Genomic DNA, 25349 nt, shown 5'->3' with positions numbered 1-25349 from the left:
ACAAGGACCACATTCTTGGGGAAATGAATACTTTTAATAATCTATCCTTCCAAACTTTATACAATCTCAATTCCTGTAACTGCATAAAATGATGCAGCACTGTGAGTATCACTAGTTACCTGCCTCTCATAAAGAAATGCCCTTGAACTTCTGATCTTGTCTCAACCTCCCAAGTGCTGGGATTAGAGGGATGTACGACCACACCTGTGGTGCCAAGGAATGAGCCAAGGGCCTCATGCATGCTAGGCAAGCACTCTACCCACTTAGTACATCCCCAACCCAGTCCATTCATTATTTATTTTTAATAGACTATACAGCATTTAACACAAATACATAAGGGAATGGCTTTTTATAAAAACAGGCAATAGATATAGGTCTTCAATGAATTCAGATACATAAGATATTAGCTACTAAATAGACTTATTCAAAGGCCTAAATGACAAAATTTGAAATTATCAGAGAACTAGGGATAATGAATAATAGCCAATATTTGCTGTGGGATGGTCTGTATGTCAAATTGCTCTAATTGGTCAATAAATAAAACACTGATTGACCAGTGGCCAGGCAGGAAGTATAGGCAGGACTAACAGAGAGGAGAAGAGAAAGAACAGGAAGGCGGAAGGAGTCATTGCCAGCCGCCGCCATGACAAGCAGCATGTGAAGATGTAAGCCACGAGCCACGTGGCAAGGTATAGATTAATAGAAATGAATTAATTTAAGATATAAGAACAGTTAGCAAGAAGCCTGCCATGGCCATACAGTTTGTAAGCAATATAAGTCTCTGTGTTTACTTGGTTGGGTCTGAGAGGCTGTGGGACTGGTGAGAGACAGAGATCTGTCCTGACTGTGGGCAAGGCAGGAAAACTCTAGCTACAAATATTAAATAATAAACTGGAAAAAAAAAATCAATTACCTAAGCTAAAAATACAGTGAATGGTTTTACAGAGAAGAGTAAACATTTAAAGAAAAATTAGTCATGTAAAAGATGGATTTGAAGAAAAAAAGACAAAATATAGAAAATACATTTATGAAATTCAAGAATAAAAAGTATTTTTAAAAACTTAAATAAAATTAATAAAATTAAATTAATAAAATTAAATTAATAAAATTAATAAAATTAAAAAAGAAAAGCACACAGAAGCACAGATGTCTAACAACACATAAATATTTGAACAACTAATGGCCAGCAGAAGTAGCTAGAAGAACTGAAGGGTAAGCCTATCAAACAACCTCCCAATCTCTCTCACCATTTCTCCCTGTGGTCAAGAGAAGTCAGTCCATGTATCCACCAATAGACATATACAAAAATCTTCATAGAAAATTCACCATTGTCAAATATTAGAAACACCCAAGCATCTCTCAACTGTTGTTTGGATAAATAGTGATGTGGCTAAATACAATTTTTGCCAGGAATGATAACGCACGCCTTTAATCCCAGCACTTTGGAGGTAGAACCAGGTAGATCTCTGAGTTCAAGGTCAGTCTGGTCTACATAATGAGTTCCAGGACAGGCAGGGCTATGTAGAGAGACCCTGTCTCAATAATAAGAGGATGAGGAGGAGAGAGGAGGAGGAGGAGGAGGAGGGAGGAGGAGGAGGAAGAGGAGGAGGAGGAGGAGGAAGTGGGAACCAGGACTGAACTCAGGCTTAGTGGTAAACACCTTTACTCACTGAGCCAACTTGCCAGCCCTTGTTTTGGTTTTTGAGACAAGGTCTTAAATAGCCAGACTAGTCTCCAATTCCATAACTAAGGATGGCCTTGAACTTCTAATCTTCTTGCCCCTACCTCCCAAGTGATGAGAATGAAGAACCCAGGCCCCTGCCTGGACCCCTCCCTTGGCTATTCTGCAGCCATGACAGACTATGAAAAAGACCTAACAGGATGTAGGCCCTTGGCACAGCATGATGTGCCCTTGAGCCCTAGCTCTAGTTATAGGAAAACCCCACCAGATGTCCCAATATAGTAGAAGAAGCCAATTAAAAGTTACAGCTAGCTGGCTCATGATAAAGAAAAAAAAAAAAAACATAGTAACCATAGCAACCACTGAACGAGATAATAGTTTTCTTGCAGCTGCAAACTAACCAAGGACAGCACCTCCGGATGGGAGGTACATCAATCCTGAGTCTGTTCCTATGTAGTCTGTAGACCCCAAACTCCCGCTTGCTTTACTCCCTATAAATATCCTGCCCCCTTGCTACTCGGGGTCTCTTCTGCTCTGTTGCTGCAACAAATGGTTGAAGAGGCCCGGGTCAACTCACAACAGTAAAAAGACTCTGCTTTTGCATCAGATTTGGTCTCTTGGTGGTCTTTAGGGGGCTCTGGGTACAGCAGAGATGAGAGCTATATACCATCACCCCCAGTTTATATAGGGCTAGGGATCAAAGCCAGTGCTTAATAAATACTAGATAAGCACTCTACGAACTGAGCTACATTCCCAGCCAGCAATTCCTAACTTCTTGTTAGTGAGGTTCTTGTGCACCAAGGAAAACAAAGGAAACACAAAAAAGAAAAATCAGATCCTTCAGACCCTTAGAAATGCATTAAATACATTAACTGATTATTTCAAAGGAGAACCCATGATAACAAGATGCTGGAGAGATGGCTCAGCAGTTAAGAAACTTGTTGCTCTTGCAGAGGATCTCGGTTTGGTTCCCAGCACACACACACACACACACACACACACACACACACACACACACACACGGTGGCTTACAACTATCCATTTAACTCCAATTTCAGGGTATCCCTTTCTTCTGACCTTAAGAGGACCAAGCATGCAAGTGGTGCACATACATACATGTAGACAATACACTCCTACACATTTAAAAATATAAGTTCCTTTTTAAAAAAATCACAGAAAGATCAGTAAACACTTTTTGTCTCAAGAGAAAATAAAACTGCCAAATCTTCAAAGCAAAAGAAATAAAATAAATACTCTTTGAAGTTTTAAATGTAATTTTAACAATCGAGTCATCTCTCGTGCATCACTCACCTGGTGGCTTGAGTCCTCAGTGCTCTGCTTGATAAAGTCCTCTAGCTCCTGTTTCTCTTTCATCGTCTTCTCTAGCTGGTCATTAGCTTGCCTTAGCATTACCTGCAGTTTCTTCACCTATATAATTTAAAACAGTCAACAAGAAGGAAGCAGTGGGGTTTTTACTGTTGTTGTTTACAGGGGCACTAGGAGTTCATTCCAGGGCCTCATGCGTGCCAGGTAATGGCTGGACTGTGCTACACCCACAGCCCACAACTTCTGTGTAAGTTAAAAATAAATAACTCCAAAAGATTTGTGGAGAAGTACCATAGATTTGTCAATTCAGAAAGAAATGAACAACATCAAGAACTACATTATGCTTTACAGTTAGCAACAGCTTTTCACATACATAATCTCATTTGAAAACCTCTTTTCTGTTAGGCCCTCCAGGATCTAGAGTTGGCCTCCCTATCTCCTCTATCCCCTGCCTCTGATCTACAATTCACATGAACCCTATAAATTTTATAAAAGTGGAATTACAACGATTTTCCCACTTAAAAGCAATAATGCCTCTAAAGTTGCCAGGCTTAAACTTAATCTCCCCTGATTATCACCTCTCCTCTCCTGATTATCACCTCTCCTCACTGGTCTATCTGGCCTTCCTTTGCAACTCCTTCTCCCACTAGTTTCTAAACTCCCACACCAGTCATGTGTCCTGGAACATATTCTCTTACAACTCTGTACATTTCCCCTCCTTAAATAGATTCTCCCCTTCTCTAGTTCTCCTAATTTGAAAGCAGGCTGTAAAACAAGCAAACAATGCTGCCTCTCCTGAGCCTACAACTAAGCTGCAAACCCTCCTCTAGTGTAGACGTTCATCTCTAGGAACCAGCTAGATTGAATTTATGTTTTGGTCTGTAAAGCTGAAAGCTCCTTACGGGTCAAAACCATCTTTCAGCTGTATCTGAATTGCTAGGATCCAGCAAAATACCAGGCACACAAGAAGCATTAATAAAAGTCTACAGAAATAATTAAGGAATCCAAGACAGCCCTTTTCCACGTCAGGCTATCAGAGGCCAATATATTATCTTAGTTTTATAAGTAGCTTGAAAATTTCACCTGTAAACTATCAAAGAAAAAAGACTACAGTGACATTTGAGACTATGAGATCATCATTCTAACCTCCTTCAAATTCTGATGGCAAAGGCAATAAATAATCTTCATAACAACCAAAGAAAAATATTTTCTTTTCCTGACATGCTTTCACAAGGCCTACTCTTGTTAAATTCTATATTGTTTCCTAAGTGTTACCAATGTGGTACTATTCTACTTTGCATTTGGAAAAGAACTTTACCCTCAAGTTCAGCAGTCCAAACCTGCATAGGTATGCCCTATGAATTACCATTAATCAAGTCAACAAATTTACAACAAATAGGCAGTAAGCAAAGAGTTCAAATTCTGGCCACCATGACATCCAGCTAGCTTTTACTCTGTCAGAGACCACAGTAAATCTTTCCTCCCTAATCTCTGTACCATGATGTATACAAAGGGTGAGATCAGGCCAGCATCAAGTTTAGGTGTTGGGGCTTCGGGTGACAGGGTGCAGAGAAAGGAGCTAAGGTGCTGTTTGCACATCTGAGAGCTGAGTTGGCTGATATGGTGTTGGCATGCTAATGAAGCATGAATATCCAGAGTCCTAGTGGGCTCTCACTGAAAATCAGCTGCCACTGTATATGCTAGCTTATTCCATCACCAGAGAGATACACTCCATAAAGCAGATGGGGGCGGGGGGAAAAAGACAACTCTGTGCCTCTAATGAAACTCACCTGGTCTCTTGTTTCAGCTTCCTGAATCTGAATTCCTTGTAACTGTTTTTCATAATTGGAACACATATCACAACGTCTACCAAGCTTATTTCCAGCATTATGTACCTGAAGGGCACCAAAATTACCACTTATCAGGCAGAACAAAATAATTCTATGTCTCATACTCAAGGAATGAATGCACACTCTTACCAATGTTACTAAGTTAATAGCAGAGTAAATACTTCAGAGATTTACAGGAAGAATTTACAGAGTCAGATTCCAAAAGTCATAACCTCCAGTACAAGTATGGTAGGAAAACAAGGGACACACCTTATCACCAAGGGCCACAAAACATCACATTTGAAGCACACACAAAACAAGCAAAAGGGCTACGCCATGCACTCAATGCTCTCTACCCAATGGGAAGAAGAAAAGAAAGGCAGTGCTGATTTCCCCCATGGCCAGCTCCAGTGACACACTGGGTACAACACCAGTAAGTAGCATGTTCTTTACATGTCCTGCATCGCTCAAGGACAGTGGCTTATTTAGGGTTAGCAGCCTGCTCCACGTACTCACTGAGTGCTTCTTTAAAGAGAAGTAGCCCTGAGTAGGGAAAGCACGAGTGTCAGAAAACCTTGATTCTAACCCAGGTTTCACTTGATCTTTCTGAGACAGTTACTTCATCTGTAACTGGGAACAGTTATGACCTGACTGCCTCATTATAATCATAAAGCTCAAAGAGACGAGGTATGTGAAAAGACTTGGAAATCTGTAAAGCAGTGTGCAAATACAACTTACACCTCCCCGTCATCCCCCTACCCCAACACAGGTTTCTCTGTGTAGTTTTGGAGCCTGTCCTGGAACTCGCTCTGTAGACCAGGCTGGCCTTGAACTCACAGAGCTCTGCCTGAGTCTGCCTCTTAAGTGCTGGGATTAAAGGCATGTGCCACCACCAGCTGACACAACTTACATTCTTATAATACCTAATCTTTTAAGTTTGAAAATACTTTAAGGAAAATTACCCTTCATCAAGGCTGCCTTTTTTTCTCTCCCATATTTCCTAATCCTCCTTAAACCCACTCTCTGTATCAAGTTCTTAACCATTTTTGCATTTTATAAATAAAGGAAAAATGAGTAAGTGAATCACGGCATACACTCAGCTTCAGTAAACTAAAAGCCCAAATTCAGGCTGTTCTAACTATGCTGCTTGTTAACACCAATGGCCAGCCAGCTTTTTGTGACTGTCATATAGAAGAGACAAGGCAGACTTGACAAGGGGTGGGTGTGTGCTAACACATACTTGCTAGCAGCACATGCCTGCACTGACTCCAGGAACTGTCTACTGAATCAATAATTAATGCCAAAGTTACCTAATCCCTCTAGAGTTCCAGAGAGCAAGCTGTGGTGGCATACACCTATAATCCCAGCACTGGAGAGGTACAGACAGGAAATCAAGAGTCATCCTCTGAATTTCAAGGTCATCTTCACTATATAATAAATTGGAGGCTAACAGGCTACATGAAACTTTGTCTCGAAACAAAAAGAGAACAAAAGAAACAAGGTCAGAATAGCTCACCTCTTTCTGCAGGAGATTCCATTCAGTCTCACTCACTAAGCGGTAACCACTGGGAGACACATATGCACTCTCCATACCCTGGGTGACACTAGAGAGGAGGGATGCTGTTTCCTCCTGTTCAGGTGTCATTGCCTTAATTGCTCTTTCTTGATCTTTGGTTAACATAAACCCACTTGGCATCTGCAGTGACCCAAGCGACACAGTATCAAAGTTCTCAGACACAGAATCCGCTCCAACCAGTGGTCCAAAATCCGACTCATCCAAGTTTCCAGCAGACTTTGCTTTGTAGTTATAGCCTAATGCTTTTGATTGCAATGAGCTTGAGGTTCCCAAGCTGTCTGTAGACTGAGCTCTCCGGAGTCCATCTTTAAACATGTCATTGTCCGATTTACTGAATGGATCTCCAGATGGTAACAGCAAGTCTGCATCTAAGGAATGAACTGACCCATGGGTGCTGTCTAAATGCTCCTGAAATGTAAAAACATATATTTTCAAGTTAAATAATTCTCTGAACCCCAAAAGAGAAAAGCTACCACGTACTATATATATTTTGCCACACATTAAACATAATAATCATTTTGTTGCCTTGACATAATCATTGAACAACTATTTATCAAATAAATCTCTTTGTATGTTGGGTACTACTCAGGCACAGGTTAGATTCATAAACAAAATACAACTTCTAATTTTAAGATATGTATAGTTTCTTGAGAGATTAAGCAAGTAAATGGGCTCTCACAATACTATTAAGTAATGACACAAGACAGAGGTGAGCTCTATGCTCTGGAACATCTGTGTTGTGAAATATTTAACTAGGCAAAGATGTATTACATTTGTTTTTGCTACAGAATATTACTTTAACTGTGTAAAGGTGTGTTACTTTTCTTTATGCTGCATTTGTTTAACTATGTAAAGACATGTTGCATTTCTTTCACCTTGTCTGCCTAAGGCACCTGATTGATCTAATAAAGAGCTGAAGGCCAATAGCTAGGCAGAAAAAGAATAGGCTGGCAGGCAGAGAGAATAAACTGGAAGAAAAATCTAGGTTCAAGAGAGAAGAGGCGAATAAGGGAAGAAGAGAGGAGAGAATGAGGCAGATGCCCAGGGCTAGAAGCTAGGCAGCCGCCAGGCAACAGACACAGAGTAAAGGGGGGAGGAGAGAGAGAGAGAGGGTGGTAAAAAAGCCTCGAGGCAAGCATAAATAAAGAGAAACAGGTTAAAAGAGCAAGCCAGAAACAAGCCTAAGCTAGGCCAAGCATTCAAAACTAAAAAGTCTCCATATCATGATTTGGTAGCTAGCTGGTGGCCTAAAAAAAAAAAAAAAAAAAAAAAAAGCCTGCTACACATCTGGTCAAGAAATGAGGAACTGGCAAACATCATGTGCAATTCAGTATTGATCATGTTAAGTGTGACGTGCCTGCTGAAGACCCAAGTACAGACATTTACGAGACAGATGCACATGAAAGTCTTTAGAACATTGTATAAAGATAACTAAATGCACCTTTATCCCAGCACTTGGGAGGCAGCAGTACACAGACCTCTGCGAGTTCCAAGCCAGTCTGGTCTACATAGTGAGTTACAGAACAGTCAGAGCTATGCAAAGAGACTGTTTCCAAGAAAATAAAAGTGGCAAATCCTACAAAGAGTGTAACAGAAGGTGGTCAAGGGCAACAGGAGGAAGGAACATCAGTATTTGTGGGATAAGCAAAGGAAGGTACAGCCAGGACAGGAAGGAAAGCAGGAGATCATACTGTGGAACCAAGTTTCAAGCAAGGCATAACAGGGAAAAAGCCAAAAGTACAGTGAACATCACATGACTCATCTACAGGAAATGTCCAGAACAGAGACTGATTGCAAGAGCCTGGGGAAGAGGCATAGGGTCTCTTCTTTTGGGGTGATAGAAATGTTTTCACACTAGACAGAGGCAGTAACTGCACAACACTGAACATATTAACAGCATAGGAGTTGCACACTTGAAATTGCTAATTCTATGTTGCATATGCACATTTTATGCATTTATTCTTCTCAACTATAAAAGAAATATATGAGGCAAATGCAGACTAGTGCTACTGTACAATTCAATCACAGAGTGAGAGAGTAAGAACAACAAGAAGAGGCTGGGGGTTGGGGATTTAGCTCAGTGGTAGAGTGCTAGTGGATTCAGTCCTCAGCTCTGAAAAAAAAAAAAAAAAAAAAAAAAAAAGAGGCTGGGTAGTGTTGGCGCAGGCCTTTATCCCAGCACTTGGGAAGCAAAGGCTGGAGGATCTCTGAGTTCCAGACCAGCCAGGGTTCACAAAGAAACCCTGTCTCAAAAAATAAATAACAGGGAGGGTCAGCACCATGGTTCAGCAGTTAAAGGTGCTTGCTTCTTGCAACTGGATAACCTGAGTTCAGGACCCACATGGACAAAACCAACTCAGAAAGTTGGCCTCGCACTTCTAGATGTATGCTGTAGCGTGTGTGTGCACACGTGCGCACACAATGTCAAAATAATTAAAGAATAACAAATGTAATGAGTTTTTTTTGAAATTATATTCAATTTAAATGACTATTCTTGGGCTGAAGAGGTGGGGCTCAGTGGTTAAGACCACTGTCTACTCTTGCACAGGACCTAGGTTTGGTTCCCATCACCTACATGATGGCTCACAACCACTTGCAACTCCAGTTCCAGGAAGTTCAATGCCCTCTGCTCACCTATGCAGGTGCCTGCACACATGTGGTTTGTATGCTATACTTAGGCACACACACACATAAAATAAAGAAATCCTTTTTTAAAAGATTAAAATGACAGTCAGGCATGGTGGTACATGCCTTTAACTCCAGCACTCAGGAGGCAGACACAGAAGGATCTCTTTGAGTTTGAGGCCAGCCTGATCTACAAAGCGAGTTCCAAGACAGCTAGGGTTATTACACAAAGAAATTCTGTCTCAGAAAACAAACAAACAAAAATGATTAAAATGACAAAGATTTCTTCTAATTAATTAGTTATTTAAATTTTTTGTGCATTGGAGCTGGAGTTGCAGGCAGCTGTGAGCTGCCAGTGGGTGCTGGGACTTGAACCTGGATCCTCTAAAAGAAGAGCCAGTGCTATCAACTGCTAAGCCATCTCTCCAGTCCCAACAGCTCTTTAAGATAATGTCATGCCTCCACTTTTTAAGATAGTCTCATTATGTTGCTTCAACTGACCTGAAACTCACAAAGATCTATCTAACCCCGCTTCCAAGTGCCAAGGTTAAAGGCATTGTGCCACCATGTTAGACCTACTTTTTGTTTTAAATATCCTTTTATAGACCAACTAGAAGAGACTGAGGAATATGTCAGTTGATTTCATTGGTTTTTATTTTCAAGTGTTTTAAAACTATTATCTGCCTTTAATCCCAGCACTCGGGAGGCAGAGCCAGGCAGATCTCTGTGAGTTCGAGGCCAGCCTGGGTACAGAGTGAGTTCCAGGACAACAGCCACCAAAGCTACACAGAGAAATCCTGTCTCAAAAAAAGAAAACAAACAAACAAACAAACAAAAAAAAACTACTAGTCTATCACCTTAGCAATAGCTTGAGAAATACAAACAGCTAAGGAAGTAAAAACTGTTCCTGCTCACCAAGACGGCTCCACTTTTATAGGCACTTTCCACTAAGCCTGATGATCTGAGCTTTACCTCAAACCACGTGGTAGAAGAAGAGAACTCAAATTCACAAGTTGCCTCTTAGCTCCACGCATGTGCCATGACACATTTGTTCCCACCAGGATAAATAATAAATACAAAAACAAAAGACTAGTCTGTGGTCTTTCTAATATATGATTATACAATATTCTACATTACCTTAAAAATGTTAATGCCTTTGAAATTTCTATTCTTTTTCTAAGGACTTAAAAAATGAGATATATTACAGTAATTTGTGCAAGGAAAATTATATATAATAGCATTACAGCATTATTTAATGAAAACATTTACGGCAGCAAAAACTATAACCAATTTGGTAAGTGGTGTATTAGTCATGTTTGTGTTCTACAGGCAGAGACTATACATACATCCTACTGCCTGCTTGGAGACAATCCTCACATGTAAACTGGACAATCTCAAATCCATACCCTACTACTCCTTTATCCAGTTTTCACCAAGCCATTATTTTCCCTGCCCCAAATCACCCAGGAACAGGTAGGTTCCAAACAACCAATCAAGTTCCTAAGGCCCAAAGGCTGCCAGAATTATTCAAACTGGCCGGTTCTGAGTTTCTCCCTGTGCTTGCAAGGCATGCTATGGCTCTCGTTTCTAGAACCATGAGCTGGGGATGCTTATCAGTGGTACAACACTTGTTTAAAACCTACTAGGCCTGAGGAAAAGACAGAAAAGTTAAAGCAGGTTGTTCCTAAGGTACTGACCACTTCATGCTGTCAGGCACCTCATAAATTAAAACCTGGCAACAAAGTAGTAGGAAAGTGGCCAAAAGGATTATGGTACATTTACATATTAAAATTTTATTACATGGATTAAAAAAATTTAAGGGTGCCAAAACCTTAAAGTAGATTTAACCAAGGAGGAACATTCATAAGCATGTAGTCACTATGTAGATTATATTATGTGTGCAAAGTACCAGTCAGGCATGATGTCGCATGCCTGTAATTCCAATGCAAGGAAGATAGAGGCAGAAAGCTCAAGGTCAGCCTGGAATACATAAAGTCTGTCTCAAACAAAATAAAGGAAAGCAAACAAACAAAACAAATCGGAACATATTTATTTGTTTTCCTTTCTTTGGAAAAGGAAACAAAAAAAAAAAAAAGAATGACACATGCCATAACGTTAGAGACAGTTTTCCCTGGGTTGTCAAAACAATTATTTTTATTTGTATGGCCCTTCCTGTACTTCAGAAATGCTCCATAATATTTTCCTATTACTTTCATAGTGAAAAAGCATAATCTAAGTACCAAAATAAAGATGACATGGGAGTGCTCAAAAATATTAAATGTCCTTAGCAATAAATCTAACTCTCCAAAGCATTCCATATTAATTTTAATTTACCAGCCAAATTAAATTACCATGATTCTGAACATAAAACAATTATATTCAACACTGAAAATGCAAAACATCACACATACACATGGTGGAGGTGACAGTTGCTACTACCAAGAACTAAACCTAGGACCTCATGCATGCTGGTCAACATTCTGCCATGGAGCTGCATCCTCCAGCAGAAAGTCTAAAATATACTTTAAAGGCTGGGAAATGATATGCACAGCATGAGAAAGCTGTTAAAAAAAGAAACAAAAATAACAGAAATACTTCCTTATAAATCACAAATTCTCCTTTCCTGTTTTCTAAACATTCCCAGATAGATTACTGCATGATGCAAATGCCATGTAATATCTGAACAAAAAGATAGAGACATTCTTCTGGGAGTCTTAGTATTTAAAAAAAACTCAGAGCAGAACTGCCAGTTGGTCCTTAGTGTGTGTTCCAAAACAAACAAAAAAATGTACAATAACAAGAACATCATATTTTTCAGTGTCTGTTAGATTAAAAAAAAAGAAACTAATGTCAAGCTATCAATAAAGATGAAAATATAAGCCACCAGGAGCTGTACTATACATGGTTCAGAGTAAATCTGCAAACTAAACAGAAACAACATACCTGTTAGGAAAATGTATTCAACTTAACTGCAACTGTTCACCAGCTGGGAAAGGAGGTGAAAGTTAGGCAAGTGTGTATGACCGAACTCCCCACCTTTCCAATGCTGGAGATCAAACTAGGGCCTTACACATGTTAAGTAAGCACTCTACTACTGAACTGTAGCTATGGACCTTGTAAGTATGAAATCATAAGCAACAAGGATAGCATAAACAACACTTACAGGTATGGACCACAAGCAGCCAGGCCAAACTGTGGTGAAGTAAGAACAAGAGGAAAGCGAGAAGGGCCATTCAACTGGGAAAGGAGGGTCTTTATTTTGATTCCAAAGGCACTAGATACAAAAGTATTTCCTTTACTAAAGAAAGGATGGGTATTAGGAGACTCTGTCCCAGAGAGATAGGTCAGTAGGTAAAGGCACTTGCTGTCAAGCCCAAAGACCTAATTTTGATTCCCAGGTCCCACAAGATGGGAGAAAAAACAGTCCTGACCTCCATATGCATTCTGAGTGCCCCCCCCCCCCCGCCACTCCATATACTAAAATAAAAATGTTTGTTTGCTTGTTTTGTTTTAAAGAAAATCCTTCTCAGGGCTAAAAAGATGGCCCGATGGTTAAAAATACTTGCTGCTCTTGCAGAGCAACAGTCTATGTAAAGAATTTCCACTCGATGATGTAGGTTATGGTAGTCAGTGGTGGTTTTGCACACACGAGTGGTCTGACCACAACCACACTAAAGGAGAGAAATGGACAGTAATGCTGAGGGTACAACAGAATATGAGAAATCAACGCAGAGGCCCTTACCATACTTATAGGTATGAGATGACAGGCCACAGGCACAACATCTGACATACTGCATCCCAACGCTTGCACTCTTCCTTGAAGCTTCACTGCAACCTGCCAAACTTTACCTTCTATTTCAGAACAGAAGCCCTAATGCTAGAGCTGAACAGGTGGCAAGCTTCTGTAATCAACCCCAATGTTCAGGAAGCTGAGGAAGGAGTAACCTTGAGAGCAAGGTCAGCCTGGGCTACATACCAAGACTCTGTCGTCCCCCCACCAAAAAAACAAGTATTTAGTAATATGTATAATTCACATTAAAAACAGACATCAGGGGCTGGAGATATGGCTCTACAGTTAAGAGCACTGACTGCTCTTCCATGTGGTTTGATTCCCAGCATCCACTGGGATGTCTCAACCATCTGTAATTCCAGTCCCAGGAATCTGAGGCCCTCCTTTGGCCTCTGTGAGCACTACATGCACATGGTGCATAGACGTACATGCAGGCAAAAACACCTATGTTTAAGTATATATGTGTATGTGATATATATGTACACATATACACATATAATATATATGTACATATGCTGTGGGATGGTCTGTATGTCAAATTGCTCTGATTGGTCAATAAATAAAACACTGATTGGCCAGTGGCCAGGCAGGAAGTAGGTGGGACAAGGAGAGAGGAGAATTCTGGGAAGTGGAAGGCTGAGGCAGAGAGACACTGCCAGCCACCATGACCAGCAGCATGTGAAGATGCCGGTAAGCCACCAGCCACGTGGCAAGGTATAGATTTATAGAAATGGATTAATTTAAGCTATAAGAACAGTTAGCAAGAAGCCTGCCACGGCCATACAGTTTGTATGCAATATAAGTCTCTGTGTTTACTTGGTTGGATCTGAGCGGCTGTGGGACTGGCGGGTGACAAAGATTTGTCCTGACTGTGGGCAAGGCAGGAAAACTCTAGCTACATACATATGTATCCATACATATACTAAATCAAGACATCAGGTGACTTTGAAAAGCTCACACTTGAATGTGTCTTATCCTTTCCCCTGACTCTTTTCTATTAACTCTGGGCTTAAATTTGTTATTGTAATAATCTTTTAAGCTGGATAGTGGTGCATGACTTTAATCCCAGAACTCAGGAGGCAGAGGCAGGCAGATCTCTGTGAGATTAAGGCCAGCCTGGTCTACAGAGTGAGATCCAGAACAGCCAGAGCTAAACAGAGAAACCCTGTCTTGAAAAACCAAAACAATAATTATAATAATCTTCAATAAACCCTCAATTCTGCTTCAAAACAAAATAAAAACCTTTTTCTAATGTTCCAAGTCTTTAAAGACTTGTTCTAATGTATGACATTTTTTTGGAACTACCAGTAAAGGAATATCTACTAATTTTAAAGGGTGAATGAAACTTCAATATGTTTTCAAGTAGTGTTATAATTTTGCAAGAGTAACTAAGAATAAAGTTACCATTTTATCTCATTTTTCACTTATGTACTTTCCACATAAACAAGGTGTCCTGGTTAGTTTTTTTCAAGTTGACACAAGCTAAAGTCACTTGGGAAGAGGGACCCTCAATTTAAAAAAAAAAATACTCCCACCAGAGCACTGGCCTGTGGCAAGCTTGAGGGACATGTTACGGATTAATTGATGTGCAGAGCTCAGCCCACTGTGGGCTGTGTCAACCCTGGACAGGTGGTCCTGGGGTGCAAGCCAGTAGTAGCATTCTTCCATGGCCTCGGCATGACTTCCTGTTCTAACTTCCCTCTGTGATGGAGCATGACCCAAGTATTGTAGACTAAAGAACTTTCCTCTCCAAGTTGCTTTTGGTCATGGTGTTTAATCACAATGATCAATACCCTCACTAATATACAAGGTAACTGACTGACATAGGAATAAACTAAAAATTGTAACATTACGTATAAAATTTTTGAAATACTTTTGAGTCTTGGACTCCAGAAAGCCTCTCATCTCAGCCTCTGCCATCCACCATATAAAATAGCTGTAGTCATAAATTCACCATACCTCTTCATTTGATAAGGGTGTTGAAGATTCTTCTTGAGTTAAAGCACATACTACTGGTATTTTTACTTCTTCTTCAGTATCTGTTTTTTTGTTATCTTTTCTCTTATTAAGCCTTTGTTGTTCATCCTCCTCCTAAAAGTTAGGAAAAAAAGAGCATTATTTAGCTACCCAGGTAATCTATATGTAAGAGTCATACAGTTCTTCCACCACTCAAAACAAGAACAGAGATCTTTATGAGAACAGAAAATTAGACACATGATTATTTGTTCTGTAATCAGTATATAACCTCACCATTTTACTACTGTAAGCACAAAGTAAGAAAATCAGGAAGCAACTTTTTAAAAAGCACACTACAAACGTAATGCAAACAAAAAAAAGAAAAGCAACACCCTGCTCCTGATCATCCAAAACAGGAAAACTACATAGAACAATCCCATCTCACTACAGAAAATAGGAAAAGTTAGTCTGACATCACACTCCTATTCAAAACATGTACAACTGCTAGAACTACTGATAGTGGCAGTAACACCAGCAATTTGGAGGCTAAGGTAGGAGGCACAAATTCAAGGCCAGGTTGGGCTACATAGTGAGACCCTATCTCATAAAACTTGAGAGAGAGGGGGGGGAGGGGGGGGGGAGGGGAGGGGGAGGGAGAGGAGAAAGAGGGAAGAGAGGGGAGGGAAAAGACAGGATAAGGGAGATTAATATAAAATACAAAAAGGATGATCAAATTCCAAGTAACGATTCACTCAGCAAAGATGACTTTATCTTTTATAATTACAAGCACATACAGAATTCTGCAGGAGGAAGAAATCACAGACTGGATGCATTTAAGGGAGCCAGCAAAGGAGACCCAAAGGATGTAATCTTGAAAGACAGTAAGACATATTTGCCAGATAAGGAAGAGAAGATCACTAAGGGCTCCAGGAGAAGTGAAGCATTTACAAAACAGAAGAGCAGGCCTGTGTCAGCAGAAGGCTGACAAGACCGACACGTGGTGAGTGCATGACAAGCGAAGGCAGGAACAAACAGGTGGGTGATTAAGTAATTAAACTCTGGGCCGAACTGCCCCAACCTGGGCACCGCCATCACCTCTGCCTGCTTCCTACTCTACAACACAGGGATGGCTCTGTAATGCCTCCTCAGGGAGAGTTGTTTGCTGGAAAACGCTGGAGATGCAGCATTATAAAGCTTTGGCACAATGCTAACACAACAAATATTAATAAAGTCTTCAACAATTATCTTCAAAGTAAAAGACTGTTTTAATGAGATAAAAATCTATACTTTAAGTATGAATTAAAAAAAAAAATTTAAAATCGAAAACTGAGAAACAAAATCTAACCTAAGTCACATACGGCAAATTAAAATATTTTAATACCTAGAAAAGTGGAGAACACTTTTGCACAGCTATCCCGGGGAAACACTTGAACATATGTATGTGTATACACACACACACACACACACACACACAATATGCCAAAGGATTGGTCGTGACACTATCTAAGATGACAAAAGAACAAGAGTGAGGTGGCCCTGGATGACCACTACAGGAGGAGATTAAGTAAATTATGATTGCTACGCTACTAGTTAACAAGAGAGACAGAACTGGAATAAAAACACACACCCAGGATAATGCTTTGGGGAAGTTAAGTTAGAAGATAATACTTAAGAGTATGGTTCAGCCGGGCGGTGGTGGCGCACGCCTTAATCCCAGCACTCGGGAAGCAGAGGCAGGCGAATCTCTGTGATTCGAGCCAGCCTGGCTACAAGTGAGTTCAGAAAGCGCAAAGCTACACAGAGAAACCTGTCTCGAAAATCAAAAAAAAAAAAAAAAAGAAAAAAAGAGTATGGTTCAAGGCATATGGGGAAGACCATACTAAATACATGGTGAAAAATACACAGAACTAATCTAGAAGACACTACCAAAGTTAGAAATAAAGTTTCTACTGGAAAAAGCAGTGTGGGGTGTCAAGGAGAATTTTTTTGCTTGATATTATTTCATTTGTATTTAAAAAATGTTTTAGATTTACTAATTTTATCTTGTGTTAGTGTTTTGCCTACATGTATGCATGTGCACCACAAGAGTGCCTGATGCTCTCAGAGGTCAGAAGACGGCATCAGGTCAGGGCATCAGATCCCCTAGAACAGATTGTGAGCTACCATGTGGGTGCTATGAATTGAACCCAAGAACTCTGCAAGAACAACAAGTGCTCTTAACAGCTGGACTATCTCTCAAGTCCCTCCCTTTGTATTTCAAACAAGCAACTTTTTCTATGAGAAACCATTAGTGTTACATTATTCATTTAACTGAAGCAATTTTCAAATGAGAAACAGAGCACCTGGAAAGCAGCATTCTGAATGCCTATAGCCTTCCCAATTCTGCGGCTCCATTCCCATCCTCTCATTGTTTGGGCAGTGAGGCTGGCTGTGTGACAGGCTCACTACATAACCTAGACTGTCCTTGAAATCACAGTTCTCCTGCCTCAGCCTCCAAAGTGCTGGGGTTTGAGGTATAGGCCACTACTCCCAGCCTCTACCCTATCAGATTTGTAGAGCAAAGTCACCAAAAGTTTGGCCTGCTCTGGAAACTCAGAAGTCCTAAGAGAATGACATAATACTACTGAGAAAAATTTCTCAGAAATACGTACTGCTGCATCCTTCAGTCTCCAAAGAGGGTTATTTCTAAATCAGTTTCTTCCCAGTATGAGACAATTTATAAAGTTGAGCTGAGTCTTGCTATCTCATACTCATTACTCTAACTACAGACCCAAGTGCTGGGATTATAAGTATGCGTTACCAGATCTGGTTGGCTACTATGTTTTTTCAAAGTGACGTTAAAAATAAAGTCAATACGGGTTAGAGATGCTGCACAATGGGGCAGCATCTCCCTAGCATGAGCAAGGCCCTTAGGTTTGATTCCCCAACATCAAAAATACATGATAATAAAATGGCACAAAACATCTTGTTCCAGCTTAGATTAGCCTCCAACATACACAAGACAATACAGAAGCGGGCACAATTATTAACAATGATACCTAAGAAACAATCTATCTGGGGCTGGAGGGATGGTTCACAGTTTCAGAGTGCCTGCTGCTCTTGCATAGTATCTGAGTTTGACTCACAACCACCTGTAACTCCAAGGGATCTGATGCCCCCAGCTTCAATGTGCACCCAAGTACACAACCCCTACACACAAATACATATAATTAAAAAAAAAAATAAATCTTAAAAAAACAAAACCAACAACCTATTCACCTGATCTTTCTTCTTCAGTTCTTCAACTTGTCGGAGCTGTTCGGAAGTTAGCACAATCTCCATCCGCTGCATGTCTCTCATCAGCAAACGCTGAGACTCCAGAAACTGGTCATTAGCCTTCTGCCATGTGTGTTTTAACTGGTTGTGTTGTTGTCGTTCTTGCTCCAGGAGATGGCAAACTGTTTAGGAGCCCCCCAATCAAAAACACTGCATTTTAATGGTAGGCAACTTCTTTTGCACAGGACTCCTACAGGTCTGGCCAACATTCTATTCTGTGAGTTTGCCTCTTGACTGACACCAACGAGCAACCTACACCTGAATATGATGACTATTCCCACCAACCCTCTAAAGCAGAGTCCCCAACTATGCCCTTAGGAAGAGACAAACAACTTCTGCACTTTGTAAATTTTAGAAAACCTGAATTAAATAAAAAATGTTAGTGTTTCTTGACTGTAGGACATAGAGCTTAAGAGTTTAATTATCACTATGTTCTCCTGGGACACAACACAATAAACCACACACAAACCTAATATTGAGAAAATATTATTCTAATAATATTTAAATAATATTGTTTTAAAAATCTTCAAAGGTTCATTTACATCCCACCTGATAAAGCCTGACCTCTAAAGTGTAAAGTCTCCATGACCTGGCCCATGTGCACTACTCCAGTACCATATCTGTCCATTTTCTCTTGCATACTAATTTGCTGAACTACAGGGGGTGGGGGAGTGGGGGGTGGATTCACTGTGTAGCCCAAGAACTTAGAAGCTTCTCTCCACCTCTGGTGTGATAGGGTTCTAGGTATGTTCCATCACACCTGCTGACCCACTTTGCTTATATTCCCTTAGCTGCACACATAGGCCTGTGTTCCATGTTACAAAAAAAAACACTTAAAACTTGATTTAGAAAAAAACAATGCCAGCCATGATTCCCAGTCCCACTTCCCTCACGTGTCTTTCCACAGGCCTGTGCACATCTGTCTCTCTCCCTTATCTTAATAAAACTCTTGTTAGTGGGGGAAAAAAACACAAAATATTAAAAATAAGTTTTAAAAGCACCATTTGAGCATAACTTCTTTCAGCTGGATATAGTAGTCTGAGTACAAGCTAATGAGGGGCTTGAGTTCAAGAACAGCCTGGGCAACCTCTGCCTCCAAAAATGTTTTTCAAAAAAAATTTTTTAAATACTTTTTTTTTTTGGGGGGGGGGGTTCAAGACAGGGTTTCTCTATTTCTCCTTGGCTGTCTTAGAACTCACTCTGTAGACCAGGCTAGCCTCCAACTCAGAGATCCACCTGCCTCTGCCTCCCAAGAGCTAGTATCAAAGGTGTACACCACCACTGCCCGGTTTGTTTGATTTTTAAAGAAACCTACCTAAGGGACAAAAAGAACTGGCCACTCTTTGTCAATAGTACTGCCCCATCTCAACCCACTTCCCATAGGGCAGCTGTATGGTGGCTCTAACCAGCAGCTGCCTAGCTATGACTGCATCCCTAAAGACCAGGTTAGACTGTAAACTGCTGGTAGACTGTTAAAATGCTTCTCAATTTTTATCCTTTCTTTTAAAGATTCTATTATTTTTTTTCTTTCATTTCTTATTACATTTTAATTAGTTATTTTGTTTGTGTGGTTGTGTGTACGTGGGGGTCAGGGGACAACTTACAGAAGTTAGTTTTCTCCTCCTACCATGTAGATCCTGGGGATTAAATGTTGGTTATCAGACTTGGCCACTGAGCCATCTCGACCACTGCAAGACACTTTTTTGATGTGTTATATGTCAGTACTGGAGTTTTTGTTTAGTTTTAATTTCTTGTTTTTTAAAACTAAGGACCAAATCCAGGGCACTGTGCTTGCTAGGCAAGTGATCTACTACCAAACTAAGTCCCCAATCACCAGAAATTATTGTTTTTACTTCCTCATTTTAATGGACCTTTTGATATTTTCTCATATATATTAGGAAGGTTTGATAACCTCAATGACTTACACTATTTTTAGAAGGGTTAGGACACAAATTTTAAATTTAAATAACTTGATAACTTTAATTTTAATCAAACTGAAACCTCTTTTGGACACCTACTGACAGTATAGGTGTTTTTCTGATTCCAACAGCACATGTAAAAACTGTTTCCTGAAGGTCAAGACCTGCTTAAAGGTTGGGATATTTTCACAACATTTTGTGTAGTAATTCTTCAGCATGTATTTCAGTTTTCAACTATTTGGAGGGGAAAGTTAGATCATATATAACCCTATATATTGTTCACATCTCTATTTTCCACAGCATTTGATAAAAGTATCCACTATAGGATTCAACCACTACAGACTATATCCTGTACACTAATATATGTTTCCAGTAAGATTTCAATTTGTATAAGAGAAAAAAAAAATAAGAGGAGGCTGGGGCTATAGCTCAGGAGTGCTTGCCTCTCTCTTTTTTAAAAGTTACAACTTTATTTTCACTATCCCCTAGCTGGATTTCATTTCCTTCTATTGTACTATTGTGAAATGTAGCCAACGAACCACAGGAGCATAACAATACCCACCACCATTTCCAACAGAAATTACAACTGTTTTCATGTTTCAGTATGTTTGCTACAGGTGTCTTCTGGGGGCGCGGGGGAATGGGGTCTCTATCCTGAGCTGGATTCCAACTTGATAAGTGGCAACTAAAGATGACCTTGAACTCCTGGCTGTCCTGCTTCTAGGTTCAAGTGGATCACAGGTGTGTGCCACCAGTCTCAATCTTTACTCACACTCATTGTGACTTCAGAATTGCAGTTGCTACATGTGTTGCTCTATCTTGCAATCTGATGTGTCAAGGAAACAGCAGTTATCACTCTATTCCAAGTATTCAATTTTATAATGTTTTTTTTTTTTTTTTTTTTTGGAGAAATTTGCCTGCCTTTTTTTTTTTTTTAATGTGTTTTGTTTTTAAAAGAGAGCCCCAGAATTTGAAAGAGAACAAGACTTATGGGAGGGTTCATTTGGAGCAAGAAATGGAAGGGGAAATGATGCAATTATATTATGATCTCAAAAAATAAAATGATTTTTGAAAGTATTTTACTTTTAATTTTCAATTATGCATATATGAGGGGGATATGATTATATGCACACAAGTAGAGGTATCTGCAAAGGTCTGAACAGGACAATGGATACCCCAGAGCAGGCATTAGTGTTACAGGTAATTGTGAGTTGCCCACCAAATCTCTGCAAGAGGTCCTCTATAAGAATAGCAGTGCTCACTGGGCAGTTGTGGAGCACGCCTTTAATCTCAGCAAAGGCAGGCTACAGAGTAAGTTCCAGGACAGCCAGGGCTACAAAGTGAAACCCTGTCTTGGGGGGGGGGGGGAAGAATAGTAGTGCTATTAACTGCTGACCTATCTCTCCAATCTATATTTGTTTGTTTTGGTTTGGTTTTGGTTTTGTGGGTTTTTTTTCTTTTTTGAGACAGAGTCTTACTGGTCTCAAACTCTTAATTCCTTTGCTTCAGCTTAAGAAGTTAAGTGTTAAGATTAAAGGTGTAAACCACCACACACAGGCCCAGCAACTTTTTAATTTTTTTTTATTTGTAGAAATGCAGAGTTCACTTGTACATCACATTGCTACTTCAATAGTGAAATCAAAACTGGCCCGTAGAAAGCAGGATACGAGACCCTCTCTACCCAACTCTCACTTTTGCTAATTTACTTCTCTCTAAATGATTATGCAGACTAAAGCACTTTAAGCAGAAAACGTCTAACTTCATCACCTGTCCCGAGCTCATGCCTTGTGAAGCTATTACTGTGCGGTGGTGGAAGGAGAAGCTCCTCACAATCCAAATCCCCTTAGCAGTTTCCACAAGAGCTTTCAAACTGACGATAACACTTACACTGAATCACTAGCATGCTGCATTGGTGGTTTAGGATTTGTTGTTGTTACTAATCAATATAAATTTTACTTTGTAATTTCTCTTGGAATAAAGTAAAAATATACACAACATATTCATTTACCTTCATGCAATTCTTTCCTCAATTTCTCAGCATCTTCCTGTAGAACAGATTTCTGAGTGTTCAAAACAGCTACATACATCTCCAGATCAGTCCTACAAGACTTCTCAGCCTCCAGATAATGATTCAGCTCCTTAACCTGAAAGAAGTACAAAACTCAACTTACAACCATAGTAGGAATGGCAAATAAAGTAAGTATCAGCAGCTGTATTTTAAACTTTAAAATATGATACCAATTTAGAAAATAACATAACAGATGCTAGCCATAATCTATCTCTTAAGTAAATATATAATTGAAATTATATGTAATGATTTTATATCATGTTTTTCAAAAAGGTACTTCTAATTTGTATTTCCATAGCAATGCATGCATATACTTGTTTGTTCTCCTTTTCAGCAACACAAATATGATTTGTTTATGTGTGTGCATGCACATATGTGCACATTTAGGTGGAAGTGCACATATATGCATGGGTGCACAAATATGTGTAAATCACACAACTACAGGTGTAATTCCTCAAACACCAGCCTCCTGAGGTTTTGTTTTGTTTTTTGAGATAGGGTCTGCCACTGACCTGGAACTTACCTAGTAGGTTAGGGTGGCTAGCCAGTAGGCCCCAAGTATCTGCCTGTCTTCACCTGTCTTATGCTATGATTACAAACACCCCTACCACGCCCTTTCTTTTCCCCTATAGGTTCCAAGGATTGAAGTCTAACCCATTACCTCTCCCCAGCCATCCCGCCCTCACCTTTTAGGTAAGATAAAAATGGCATAATGTCCTTTTAACTCTTTTAAACATTTATTTAGCCGCACGGTGGTGGCGCACGCCTTTAATCCCAGCCCTAGGGAGGCAAAGGCAGGTGGATCTCTGAGTTGAGGCCAGCCTGGTCTACAAAGCTAGTCCAGGACAGGCTCCAAAGCTACAGAGAAACTCTGTCTCCAAAAACCAAAAAAAAAAATTATTGTTTGTTTCTTTGTTATATATACAGTGTTCTGCCTGTATGTACCCCTGCACACCAGTAGAGGGCACCAGATCTCATTATAGACAGTTGTAAGCTAGCACATGGTTGTTAGGAACTGAACTCAGGACCTCTGGAAGAGCAGCCAGTGCTCTTAACTGCTGAGCCATCTCTCCAGCCCCTCTCTTAACTTTTGATTTCTGGTGAGATGATTCCAAATGTCTTCCATTTATACAAACAACTCATTTCGATCAATACATATACCTATAGGAATTGAAGAAGTTAGGACATCGAGATGGCTCAGCAGATAAAGGTGCTTGCCACCCAGACTAATGACCTGAGCTTGATCCAAGGAACCCACAGAAGGAAAGAGCCAACTGCTACCAAGTTGTCCTCTGACCTTTACAAGTGCATCATGACCAGTGAAATTTTTTTCAAGAGAGGAAGTCATAATGTACAAAATTACTAGTCTCATCATAATCACACACACTTGAAGGCAAGTGCAGAAAAAAATTTTAAATCCTGTCTTTTCATAATATATTTTCTGAGACTATTAACCAAAATAAAATTCACTACTACCAAAAAATGCAGGATAAAAGTATCATTTATTTTATTGATTTTTTATTGTTTTATCTTGACAATAAACTGTCTATCCTAAACTCAGTATTTATGGGTAACTTTCAGTTTTTTCAAAAGGTCTTTTTCATGAACCATCCTACTTTTTCAAGTTTACAATAGCCAGCTCGAAGGGCAATGGTGGTACACGCCTTTAATCCCAGCACTGGAGAGGCAGAGGCAGTTGGATCTGAGTTAGATAGAGGCCAGCCTGGTCTACAGAGTGAGTTCTAGGACAGCCAGGGCTACACAGAGAAACCCTGTCTCGAAAAACAAACAAACAAATAAATATATAAAGCCAGGTCATCTGACCTCACAGAGATCTTTACCTTATCTCTAGGATCTAACGATCTAGACCTTATGTACAATAGAGACTAAAATGATCATTTACTGCAATTTAGTGCTTTGTTGAAGCTGACAATCAGCCAGCATGACCAAGTGCTGAGTTTCATAAGGTGTTTTCTTCAACACCTGTTACCAGGTGACAGTATCAGTCAATTCAGCAGCTATAACAAGGATGGCTTATAACCACAGACTTTGTACTACGTATCACCTCTTAATAAACCCCTCTTTGAATTAAAAAGATGATGAATTTCTAACACCTAACAAAAGTTATTACTAGCTCTAGGACAGTGCTCAAGTAGCAGCACAGCATGTGAACATCCTCGAATTCCACATTCCCTAACAGCCCAATTCAGAACCATTTGGAGGACCTGGCATAATGGTACATACTTTTAATCCCACCACTCTCGAAGCAAAGGCATGTGGATCGATGTAGTATGAATCTTATAAGTTCTTATTAATAAAAACAAACCTGGAGCTGGGTATTGGGGTGAATGCTGGAAGGTCAGAGAAGCAGAACAAGACACAGCTACCTCACCTCTCCAGTTCCTCAGATAATCCTGTTTCCTCAGACTGAAAGCCTCTGAGTCCTCATCCGAATGGGTCTCAGCTGAACTGCTGCTCAAAAGCCTAAAAGCTTAACCAGCCAAATGCTTCTAGTTCCTGATCTTCACACCATATATATCTTCCTGCCTTCTACCATCACTCCCTGGGATTAAAGGCTCACTTCTTGAGATTAAAGGCATGTGTCACCATGCCTGGCTATTTCCAATGTGGCCTTGAACTCACACTGGCCTTAAAATCCAGAGGGATTTCTGCCTCTGGAATGCTAGGATTAAAGGCATGTATTACAACTGCCTATCCTCTATGTTTAATATTGTGGCTGTTCTCTTCTCTGACCCCAGATAAGTTTATTAGTATGCACAATATTTTGGGGAACACAATACCACCACAGATGTCTGTGAGTTTGAGGCCAGCCTGGTCTCTACATAGCAAGTTCCAGGACAGCCAGGGCTACATAGTGAGACCCTGTCTGTCTCAAACACACACAGACACAGACAGATACACACGCATGCATATATATGCGCGCGTGCACGCGCGCGAACACACACATGCACTCAAGCAGGAAGCCAGCTGTGGTTATTCATTCCTATAAGCACAGCACTCAGGAGACTGAGACAGGAGTACTGCTCTAAGTTTCAGGTTACCCTGGGCTACATTGTAAGACACACCCACCCACACATACACACATCTCAAAAAAATTAAAAAAGAAAAGAAAAAAATTACACAAATGGACAGTTATAACATTCCAAACAACAGAGACAGGGTGAGGACAAACTGCTGACACTACCTCTCCCAAAAGAGTAGATGTTATTAGGAGAAAGGGGAAGGAAGCCCCGTGAGCTGCAA

The 25349-nt window shown here is 40.1% G+C and overlaps 1 protein-coding gene across 4 annotated transcripts in view; it reads right to left on the bottom strand.

Moving 5' to 3' along the window:
- Rabep1 (rabaptin, RAB GTPase binding effector protein 1) overlaps nucleotides 1-25349 on the bottom strand; it is a 101188-nt gene that overhangs the window by 21603 nt on the left and 54236 nt on the right. For 3 of the 4 annotated variants that reach the window (XM_028860994.2, XM_028860995.2, XM_037201561.1), the window contains exons 6-11: nucleotides 22026-22161; nucleotides 18042-18220; nucleotides 14787-14918; nucleotides 6353-6820; nucleotides 4798-4902; nucleotides 2993-3109 (exon numbers count right to left, since the gene is read on the bottom strand). In XM_028860994.2, the coding sequence (XP_028716827.1) occupies nucleotides 2993-3109; nucleotides 4798-4902; nucleotides 6353-6820; nucleotides 14787-14918; nucleotides 18042-18220; nucleotides 22026-22161 (1137 nt within the window). The remainder of the gene's footprint in view (nucleotides 1-2992; nucleotides 3110-4797; nucleotides 4903-6352; nucleotides 6821-14786; nucleotides 14919-18041; nucleotides 18221-22025; nucleotides 22162-25349) is intronic. The other variant, XM_028860996.2, reaches the window with a different exon arrangement.

The sequence above is a fragment of the Peromyscus leucopus genome, chromosome 8b (genome assembly GCF_004664715.2).
Source record: "Peromyscus leucopus breed LL Stock chromosome 8b, UCI_PerLeu_2.1, whole genome shotgun sequence".
In the NCBI taxonomy this organism is placed as follows: domain Eukaryota; kingdom Metazoa; phylum Chordata; class Mammalia; order Rodentia; family Cricetidae; genus Peromyscus; species Peromyscus leucopus.
The sequence above is the reverse complement of the archived record's forward strand: the minus strand, read 5'-3'. Positions and strand labels throughout refer to the sequence as shown.